The 11,235-nt window shown below is 40.9% G+C and overlaps 1 protein-coding gene across 1 annotated transcript; it reads left to right on the forward strand.

Annotated features, from left to right (window-relative positions):
* Positions 1-1,139: 1,139 nt before the first annotated feature.
* Positions 1,140-6,433, forward strand: LOC143663877 (protocadherin beta-12-like). Its single transcript, XM_077137226.1, has one exon. The coding sequence runs from the start codon at positions 3,174-3,176 to the stop codon at positions 5,550-5,552; it is 2,379 nt and encodes a 792-aa protein (XP_076993341.1). The 5' UTR covers positions 1,140-3,173; the 3' UTR covers positions 5,553-6,433.
* Positions 6,434-11,235: the final 4,802 nt, after the last annotated feature.

Consider the following 11,235-nt stretch of genomic DNA (forward strand, 5'->3'; position numbering starts at 1 on the left):
ACTGTAAACTTGTAACTTATTAAACTCCCTTTTTAAAAGCCATTCAATTTCTGGTATGTTGCTTTCCAGTAGCATTAGAAAACTAATACAATCAAGAAGTTTCTTTATTTGGGTTTTTGATATATTACAGATAGGTTAGCAATAGCTTCTGTGTAGGGATGGAGTGGGGAGGGGGGTCAAGCATATATACCTTATGTCCTGACGAAGGTATTGTAAGAAGGGGCTAGAAGTCTCTCCATGCAGGCTACATATTTTTGCTTCATCTACCTATTTTTAATTTCACACCTCACACTTGCTCTGTACTTTGCCTGGGGTCTCCACAACTAGAGATACTCCCAATTTCATTTCTCTAGAAAATAAACTTTCCACTCCCTGGCCTGAAGGTATTTATGTGTCCATGTAGGATGGAGAGAAAACCAGAGAATTCAATTCCTCTATATACTTTCAAGTAATAGCTTTTTTAAAAAACCCTTACTGAAATTCAACTTTATTATGTATCTTGTTCCTCCAAATCTTGAACCTAAACAGGATTATGTGGGACATAAGTTTCTCATGAGTCTTGTCAAAGCGGGAACTTGAAGCAGTTCTTGACCTGGTGAAGCCAATTGCTCTTCTATCTGCCTTGTGTCATAACATACTTGTGCATTCTTAGTCCTTGTGAGTCTGTATCATTTCTAATACTTTCCTGTCACTTTAGTGGGCATTTTAAAGGGAAAGGAAATATCTGTGTGTAGTTAATACATGTGCTTTTCAATTTTTACCCTTTCATACTAATTTTAAAATCATGTATCTAGTTTACATTTCAGAAATGTAATTTGACATTAAAACTTTTCACGTAAACGTACTTGTTAGATTCCTTTTCCAGCCGTCCTTGAGAGTATCTGAGGCCTCTGTGGGGGGCATCATTTGTGGGATCCTACCACCAATGCCAAACACCTGCCTCATTGGTAACTACGCACTTTGGCTAGGACTGGAACCACCCCAAGCTTCAGGGTGGCCCCTGACCAGACGAAACAAAGTAGACGGAACAGATGGGTGTTCAGTTTCTGGAGCTAGAATATCAACCTATAATCTTATACTGCCTGAAACGATTTGTTCAATAGCAGGAAATGGTCTTACTTGATCTAATTGGAGTAAACGCCTGTTTTGTTCTATGATTGGGGAAGAGAATCTCTCTCCTGCTTTCTTTCTCGGCTGAAAGAGAAAACATGTAACCATAGTGGCTGCTGTAAGAAATGTTGGGAACCTGAGGACAGGCCAGTATTAGGAGTAAAACTTGTCTTAAAAAGAACTAACATGAAGAGGTGAGGCAGAGCAGATAAGAAACCTTGTCCTTATAAAATAGTTGATCTTCTAAATAAAGTTTACTTGAAGCTTGCTCAATCTCGGACACGTTACGTTGCATCAGCCATGTTACTTATACTTGAAAGCATTCTAAACGAAGCATCTACTCAATGCAGGTACTTGTAAACATTTATAAATAAAGCAACTTCTTTCAGCCAAGGTTCTTAAGTTGCTTCATAGGAGTAACATAATTTTGGTGCAATTCAGTTCATATGTAATATAAAGACAAGTATGAAGAAGTTAATACATAATGTGGTTCCGTGGATAGTTTTATATATTTATGCATATGCTCCTATAGATTTAAATACATAAAATCTAGGAAATGAAATAAATGTGACTCAGTAGTAAATTTGATATGAGTGCATAATTTATTTTCAAAGTTACATATATCCTCAAATTTACTATTATTTGTTTCTGTTTCATGGCATTTCACGGGTATCAACCTTACCTTGAACTATGATAGGCATATGGCAATAGAGATCACTTCCATATCACATACTTCCAGTTATTATATATTTCTAATAATAGGATGCAGCTTTATTTGCCTTATGTGTACCAAGGAGGTTAAAAAAAAGTCCATGGATACCACTAATAAAATCAAGGAATCAAAGAGGAAAAGGCAAAGAGCAAGGAAAACAAGAGTAAAGCAGAGAATAGCAGTAGTATATATCAGTTCCAGAAATTGCCAATTACATTCCAAAGAATTATTCAACAAAGAGTGGAGACAGAGTTTGCATTTTAGACAGTTAAGATAAACATCATACAAACCAAAATGCAGAACATCATATAAACATGTGAACCTTGATTTGTGTATATATAATAATTTTCCCTTTAAGGGACTGGGGACACAGCAAAGAAAAAAATTGACAAAAGACTCTTTCTCTATAATGTACCTTTACATTTGAAAAAGCAGAGACATTAAACAAATAAATGAATATATATATAGTAATAAGTCAGACGGTAATTGGTGTATGAGATTATGTTCAGTAAACATGTTTGCTTGCTCATTAAATGTTTCCTAAATTATGAGAAACAAACTAAACTGTGGATTTACCTAATGCAAATGATCTCATTTCCTATCAGTTCACAGTTCACTGATATCAAGGAATTGTACTGGTATGCCTCCTGGTGCTATAACTTCTATGAATGACCCATCTCATGGTTAATCCAGTGTCACATCTTCTGAAAGTGCTTCAGAAATGAGCCATGCATGTTTCCCCTTTCCACCTAAGGGAGGACGAGTAGTGACAGAATTCTCTTCACTATAAAAATCAGTTTTACTATCCTTATTTCAGATTTTCTGTCTTCTCAGAGAGATTTCCAGCTCCTGGAGGCCAGGAATAAAGACATACCTTGTAATTCTTTATTTACCACAACTGGGCATATGTGGCTGTGTGGGGAGGGATACTTAATAAATAAATGCTAATGGCATCACAGACTATAAAGAATTTCAGATAATTAAGATGAAGGAGAGAATATATTTGCAATCAGTTAAGAAATCAATGGATAAAGCAATATTTGCTGCTGGAGGACATTTACACCAATGAAATTGAGCTTGCATCAAACTGTGAAAATCTGTGGAGACACCTGGTGGCGCTATAGGATAACATCGTGGAGGAAAAACTACACTGGATGATGGTCTGAACAATTACCCGGCACACGGAGAGATCTGGGAAGACAGAAAGAAAAAGGCTTTAAGGGGAGACGACCTAGAAGCCATTCAACACGGTTGAAATCCTTAGACTTCGGAGGACTCGGTGGGCAGATCAGAGGCATCTTCCCAGAACTAGGAGGTGGAGCTGTAGCCACAAGCCTTTGGGAAAGAAGCTATGGAGAATTCAGGGGCAGACACTCTGTGGATAAGGCAAGTCCTACTTCTCTTTGTTTTTCTGGGAACGTCTCAGGCAAGCTCTGGGTCAGGGCACTTTTCTGTGGAGGAGGAAATGCAAAGCAGAAGTTTTGTAGGAAATTTGGCAAAGGACCTTGGGCTGGAAGTGGGTGAGCTAGCCTCACGGGGGGCCCAGGTGGTCTCTAATGATAACAAACAGTATTTGCAGCTGGACGTAAACACCGGTGATTTGCTCCTAAGTGAAACGCTAGACCGGGAGGAGCTCTGCGGCTCTGAAGAGCAGTGTGTGCTCCATTTCCAGGTGTTAATGAAAAAACCCCTGCAGTTTTTTCGGCTTGAGCTCCAGGTCAGGGACATAAATGACAACTCTCCCATTTTCCTGGAAAAAGAAATGCGCCTACAAATCCCAGAGAATAGTCCTGTCGGTGCTGTGTTTTTACTAGAAAGTGCAAAGGATTTAGATGCAGGAATCAACTCTCTAAAAACCTACACAATCAGCCCCAACTCCCATTTCCACATTAAGGTTAGAGTCGATCCGGACAACAGGAAATATCCAGAGTTAGTTTTGGACAAGGCGCTGGATTATGAAGAGCAGCCTGAGCTCACCTTCACCCTCACTGCTCTGGATGGTGGGTCTCCGCCCAGGTCCGGGACTGCCTTAGTTCGCGTGGTGGTCGTGGATACTAACGACAACTCCCCTGAATTTGAGCAGCCTTTTTATGATGTGAAGATTCCAGAGAATAGAGTTCTAGGCTCGCTGGTTGTCACTGTCTCAGCCTGGGACTTAGATTCAGGGGTAAACGCGGAAATAGCGTACACATTTTCCCATGCTTCAGAAGATATTTGCAAAACATTTAAAATTAACAAAAAATCTGGAGACGTTAGTCTAACAGCATTCTTAGATTTTGAATTAATTAAATCTTACTCCATAATCATTCAAGCCACAGATGGGGGAGGCCTTTTTGGAAAATCCACAGTCAGAATTCAGGTGATGGATGTGAATGACAATGTTCCTGAAGTCACTGTGTCATCAATTACCAATCCAATTCCAGAAAATTCGCCTGAGGCTGTGGTTATGGTTTTTAGTATCCGAGACAGAGACTCCGGAGACAACGGGAGGATGATATGTTCTATCCCAGACGACCTCCCATTCATGCTAAAATCTTCCGTTGAAAATTATTACACGTTGGAAACCGACAGAGCGCTGGACCGAGAAAGCAGAGCCGAGTACAACGTCACCATCACCGTCACCGACCTGGGGACCCCCAGGCTGAAAACCCAGCACAGCATAACCGTGCGCGTCTCCGACGTCAACGACAACGCGCCCACCTTCACCCAGACCTCCTACACCCTGTACGTCCGCGAGAACAACAGCCCCGCCCTGCACATCGGCAGCGTCAGCGCCACCGACAGGGACTCGGGCCCCAACGCCCAAGTCACCTACTCGCTGCTGCCGCCCCAGGACGCGCGGCTGCCCCTGGCCTCCCTCGTCTCCGTCAGCGCCGACCACGGGCAGCTGTTCGCGCTCAGGGCCCTGGACCACGAGGCCCTGCAGGCCTTCGAGTTCCGCGTGCGCGCGGCCGACGCGGGCTCCCCGGCGCTGAGCAGCGAGGCGCTGGTGCGCGTGCTGGTGCTGGACGACAACGACAACGCGCCGTCGGTGCTCTACCCGCGCCACAACGGCTCGGCGCCCTGCACCGAGCTGGTGCCCAGGGCGGCCGAGGCGGGCTACCTGGTGACCAAGGTGGTGGCGGTGGACGGCGACTCGGGCCAGAACGCCTGGCTGTCCTACCAGCTGCTCAAGGCCACGGAGCCCGGGCTGTTCGGCGTGTGGGCGCACAACGGCGAGGTGCGCACCGCCAGGCTGCTGAGCGAGCGCGACGCGCCCAGGCACAGGCTCGTCGTGCTGGTCAGGGACAACGGCGAGCCGCCGCGCTCGGCCACCGCCACGCTGCACGTGCTGCTGGTGGACGGCTTCTCCCAGCCCTACCTGCCGCTCCCGGAGGCGGCCCCGGCCCGCGCCCAGGCCGACTCGCTCACCGTGTCCTTGGTGGTGGCGCTGGCCGCGGTCTCGTCGCTCTTCCTGCTCTCGGTGCTGCTGTTCGTGGCGCTGCGGCTGTGCGCGAGGCCCAGGGCGGCGTCGGGGCCCGAGGGCCACTTCCCCGGGCACTTGGTGGACGTGAGCGGCACCGGGACCCTGTCGCAGAGCTACCAGTATGAGGTATGTCTGACGGGAGATTCCGGCAGTAATGAGTTTAAATTTCTGAAACCCGTTATCACCAACTTCCCTGCCCACTGCCCTGGGAGAGAAACAGAGAAGAATCCTACCTTCTGTAATAGCTTTGGCTTCAGGAATTAATGACTATAACTGACTATATATATATATATATATATATATATATTTGGGCAGTTCCAAACAAAATCATGAATAAATTTCCTGCAAATTGTACTTTAAATTTTAGATTGTACTGGTGTTACATTTTCTCATAGTCTCTCCACCTTTGCTCTTAAGTGACAATGCAGTTGTAATGAAATAATTTATTCTCTAGACCAGGCGGTCTGTATTTTTAATTAATTTGCCTCCTTAAATAACTTCAAATCACCTTTTAAAAATTCTCCCCCTTCCATTAAACTTTCACCCATAATTCTGCTTAAGGGAAAATGAAAAATAAAATGGAAGTAATTCAAGTGTCCAAGCATTTCTTCATTTGATTCTTTGATTCTATTTTGCAGTTTTTTTCTCATAGTTTCATAATGGTTGCTACTCAGAAATGTCTTTTATCTCTTTAAATCCACTGCATTTTCCTGGCTACCATTTTAAATCTTTATTGCTATTGAAAATAAACCTGAGAAATAAACCTATGATACAACCATAAGTGTAACCATCTGATTAGAAAGGACCAGAGGCAAGTTTCTTACTTATACTGAAGACTGATTGTGAAGGCACATGAATATTGTGGCCACTCACAGAGTCTTGGAATATGAAGCTACAGTTTTCCAGGTGTTTCATCAATGTTACAGCACTATAATATAACCCCGTTGAATGCTGGCACCTGAATAGTTTGGATAATGTAAAGTGAACTTGTGTGTTAAATCGTGTAGTTTTTTTGCATTTGTTCTCCTAGAATTTAATGTATCTGTACAGGACAGCGTTTTTCAAACTCTTTTTTTTTCCCTACAACTAATAGTAAAATTATGCATTATATTATTAGTACTCAACACACAGGCATAATAGAAAGATATTTTGTGAACAATGCTTAGCCTTTTGTGATGGAATCTGAAATTGTCTATACTATGCTATTTAACTTTCATATGGGTCATGATTCTCTAAATTGATTTCATCACCTGCTAATGGCAGCAAAGTTCGAGAAATATTTTTCTCAGAGATATAAAAGTAGATGTTCACTAGTGCATGTGTTAAATATAAAGCATTGAGAAGTATAAAAAGATAGACCCTTAGGGTTTTCATTAAAAACATTTTTTTCAAACCATTGCAGGAGAAGCAGTTTTATCTCATACCACACGCACACCAAGCAACAACTCCTGCCTTTAAGGCTCTGACTACATTATAAAATAAAAGGCCTTCATCGTTGGGTGGGGAGATTTCCCATGAATTTCATCAAAAAGTATAACGTCTATATGTTGCAGAAGGAAAATATAGATGAACAAAAGGAGTAGGAATATAGAGGGAAAGGAAGTGTGCATGAGAGAGAAGGTAGACATGGGAAAGGGAAATGAGAAAGGACGAGTAAAATGCTTGCTTTTAGAGCCACAGTCTAGAGTCAATGCCATAAATTGCCTCTCGAAAATATTTTCAAGTTTTATCGTGTCATTCTAGAGATCCTGGATCTCTAGGTCAGTTGATAATGCCAAAAAATACAATCTCTCTCTATCACATCTCAGATAATCTAATGTTTATATTTCTTGAAAGTTAAGATTTCACAATCTGTTCTATTTGATAAACCAGTGTGGACCTATGAATAATTTTTTTCATTCAAGAGAAATGGAAAGAACAGAAATCAACTGTTTGGCATGCAGGCTAATTACATTCCAATTTTCTATTCTCACAAGTGGGACTAAAAGCAAGTTCTTTCCCCCTAAATGTAAGCTTCTTTACATAGAGAACAAAATTCACAAGATATTGGAAAATCAAGGTAGAGTATTAATATTACCTCTTGACTTCCATGTACTTAGTGAGGAAAGGATGGAGGGCCACTAACTTAAAGACATATAAACGGTTATAACTTCTTAGCAGGCCAGACAAAATACATAGAATACTGAAGGTGAAAAAAGATAACTGCCTTATGCTTTAATGGCTATGATAAAAAAGACAGACAAGGCAACAAAAATGTTGATTAAGAGGTGGAGAATTTGCAATCCTCATACAGGGGTGGGGATATAAAATCATGTTGTCATAATGGGAAAGTGTGGCAGTTCTTCAAAATGTTAAACAGAAATAACCCTGTGACCCAGCAATTCCACTCCCATTTATCTAGCCAAGAGAATTAAAAACATTTGCTCACCAAAAAACATATGTACTAATGTTCATAGTAGTATGATTCAGAATAACCCCAAAGTGAAAACAACCCAAATGTCTATCAGCTGATGAAAGGATAAACAAATGTGGTATTGTCATATGATGAAATTGATATTATTCAACAATCAGAGGGAATGAAGTACTGATACATGCTACAGCATGGATGAACCTCAAAAATATTATTCCAAGTGAAAGAAGACAGTCACAAAAGATCGTATATAATGGCCGTATTCATAGGAAATGCTCAGAATAGGCAAATATAGGAACAGAAAGTAGATTAATGACTGCCTGAGGCTGGAGGGAGGGAGGGAACAGAGAGTGACTGCTAATGGGTACAAGGTTGGTTTTTGTGATGTTCAAACTGTTTTAAAATTAAATAACTCTATAAATATACTAAAAAACATTGAACTGTACACTTGAAATGAATGAATTTTATGGTATATAAACTATTTCAATAAAGCAGTTAAAAATAAAGGTGGATGGATCTCGGTCCCAAGTAAACCGGCTCTTATTTATAATGGGGTAGGAAAAAGTGCAGTTCAGGTATCTCAGACCACAAATCTAACAAGTGCAACAACAGAGGCGAAGACCAGGTATTTGTTCTGTTGCTTTGAGTTTTTCTAGATACATGTGCAGCAGGACTTTTCTATTATTTCTATTTATTTAGGACTCTAAGGTAGAGTGCCCTGGCCTTCAGGAGCTCAGGTGCCCTGATATAAATAACTAACCATTTCTCTAAAAAATGAAGGACAAAAAAAATCATGCTCTGATACATCAAATACCCATTTATAGCTAAATTTAAATCTGTGTTTAGGAATCAAGCTGCATCAATCAATTTTATGTTGAAGAACTACAGGCTTTAATTAATTTAGAAGATGGCCTTATATCCAATGGTGAAAAGGCCACTTATCAAATGGAGAACAATATGGCCCAGGGGCCCAAGACGGATTTTCTTGAAAGCCCTTAAAAATAAAAAATCAAATAACTATTTAGTTTGTAATTATCCACGGGTCACTTACAAACTCATCTTCCTTTACACCCCAAGTCCTTGCCTCCACTCCCAGGTCCGCTGATGAACAACACAGCCTCTCAATTCCCAGGTCTCCACCTCTATGCCAGTTCAGTCATTAATGCCCTGCTAGGTGCTGTACTTTTTGCCCCCAGAATTATTATTTCTGCGAAACAATTTCAGATATCTCCCTCTGAGAACGCAATATTCTATCATTTTAATGCTCTCATCCGGTTACTCTCATCACATCTTGTCTTTGACCTTAGAGAACCTTCATTCCATGATGCTGCTACTACCCATCAATGCCCACCTATTTTAATTTCCTTCCTTTTCAACTGATTCCTGGTTTACCTCTCTCAGTCACTCTCTTGCTGATATCCTCAGTTCCCTTGTTTTATTTTCCCTCACTGCAAACACCTGATGAAACGCCAACCCAGAAGAATATAATTGTCTCTCTCCTCTATTGCACCTGGGATGCTGCAGTCTATGCGAGAAGACTCAAAATCATCAATACTGCTGCCACTGTAGATTTACCACATCTCAACTTAATTGGGCCTTCAGCAAGACCAAGGAATCATTTTATATGTTCCTAATCAGTTCTCTTTTCTGTTCTCCATAACAACTATTTCAAACCTAGTTTGAACTTCTCACACTATCACTTGCATACCTCCTTTTAGAAGATGACCTGCCCTAATACCTTAAGGAGGACAGAGAAATTCATCAATGTCCCAAACCCACACACTTGACAACATCTGCACCAGTACTTTCCTCCCATTGAAGCCTTTTCCACCTGTATGTGTGCAATCCCTTCAGACCTTCTCTGGATCCCATCTTCTAGAGGATAACATTCATTATCTCCTCCGCATTTTTAAGTTCTCCCTCTCTGAAAACTACACATCAGCATTTAAAACATTTTCAAGTCTCTCTCATTTTTTAAAAAAACCTTCTGGAGTCAAAATTCCTCTCTAAATACTGGTCTAATTCCTCCTTTTATAATCAAATTTCTTGAAAGAGTTGTCTACCCTCATTTTCCATTCCTCATCCAAGTGCGCTTTTCAACCATGCGCAGTCTAATTCTAATTAAAACCCCTCCACCGAGACTGCAACTGTAAAGGTCATCAGAGATTTCTGCATAAGGTAATGTTTTATTGCTTAAACAAAGAGATGCAAATACACAGTGGTGTGTAGACGTGTGTCTCTCTTTCGTGTAACATTTCCAATATAAATGATTAGGTAAACAGGGCAGCTTTGTTCCTCATGGTGCTTCTGGAACCAAATTTTGTTCCAAGTTCCAATGGCAATGTCACAGCGTGCATGGCCATATCTGAGTCATTGCTACATCTGGTTCCAGCTATGGCAATGTCACGATCTGCATGACCAGATCTGGGTTATTGCTATATCTGGTTCCAGCTGGCGGGGAGGATGGACATCCAGATATCTTCCATTACAAACCTGGAAGTGGCAAGCAAAAGTTTGCTTTCAGTCTGTGAGAATTTAATTCTCAGATGTGAGAATTTAACTCACTACAAGGAAAGCTGGGATAGGCAGACTATCTGAGAAGCCATTTGCCTGGGTACAATTCTATTACCATGAAAGAAGGGGATAGCAGTTTTTGGCTGAATGACCATCTCCGTATGGACAATTCTCATACTCTTTTTCTTAACTTTTCTGATGCATGTGATACTGTTAATCTTCCTCATCTTGAAATGATATTTACTTCTGATTTCATGGTTTTGAAACTTGGTAACAGGTTGCTTCTCTAAGTGAAGGTTTTTCCCAGAGTACTTTCCTAAGTCCTCTTCTAGTCTTACTTGAACATTTTTGCTTGCTTAGCTTAGAGTCTGCCCAAAGCCCATATCTCCAACCTAGGTTTATTTCCTATGCTTTAGCTACATATATATTTATTTTTATTTTTATGCATTTATAGACACACATACACACAAAATAAATACTCATAGGGTACATGTGATTTATATATGTATATCTGCGTATACATATATATACCAGCTTTTGCTAGTCATTTGCTAAATATTAACTCAGTAGATTCCTACAATAATAATCCTAGGTGATAGATACTATTACCTGTATTTTATAGGTGAGGAAACAGAGGCACAGAGGCTAAGCAAATTGCCTAAGTTTACAACTAGTGAGTAGGTAGAGCCAGGATTCTGAAACACACATTTTGGTTCCTGTTTTGGTTTGCTAATGCTGCTGGAATGCAATATACCAAAAATGGATTGGCTTTTATAAAGGAGATTTATTAAATTACAATTCTAAATCCATGATAAAGTCCAAATTATAGTACCAACAAGAGGATACCTTCTCAGAGGAAAGGCAGCTGGCATCTGGAACACTTCTGTCAGCTGGGAAGGCACGTGGCTGGCACCATCTGGTACTTGCTCCCGGTTCGTTGCTTTCAGCTTCTGATTCCAGTGGTTTTTCTCTCTAAACATCTGTGGAACCTTTCTTAACATTTCTGGGGCAAACTCTGGATTT

The sequence above is a fragment of the Tamandua tetradactyla genome, chromosome 20 (genome assembly GCF_023851605.1).
Source record: "Tamandua tetradactyla isolate mTamTet1 chromosome 20, mTamTet1.pri, whole genome shotgun sequence".
Lineage (NCBI taxonomy): Eukaryota > Metazoa > Chordata > Mammalia > Pilosa > Myrmecophagidae > Tamandua > Tamandua tetradactyla.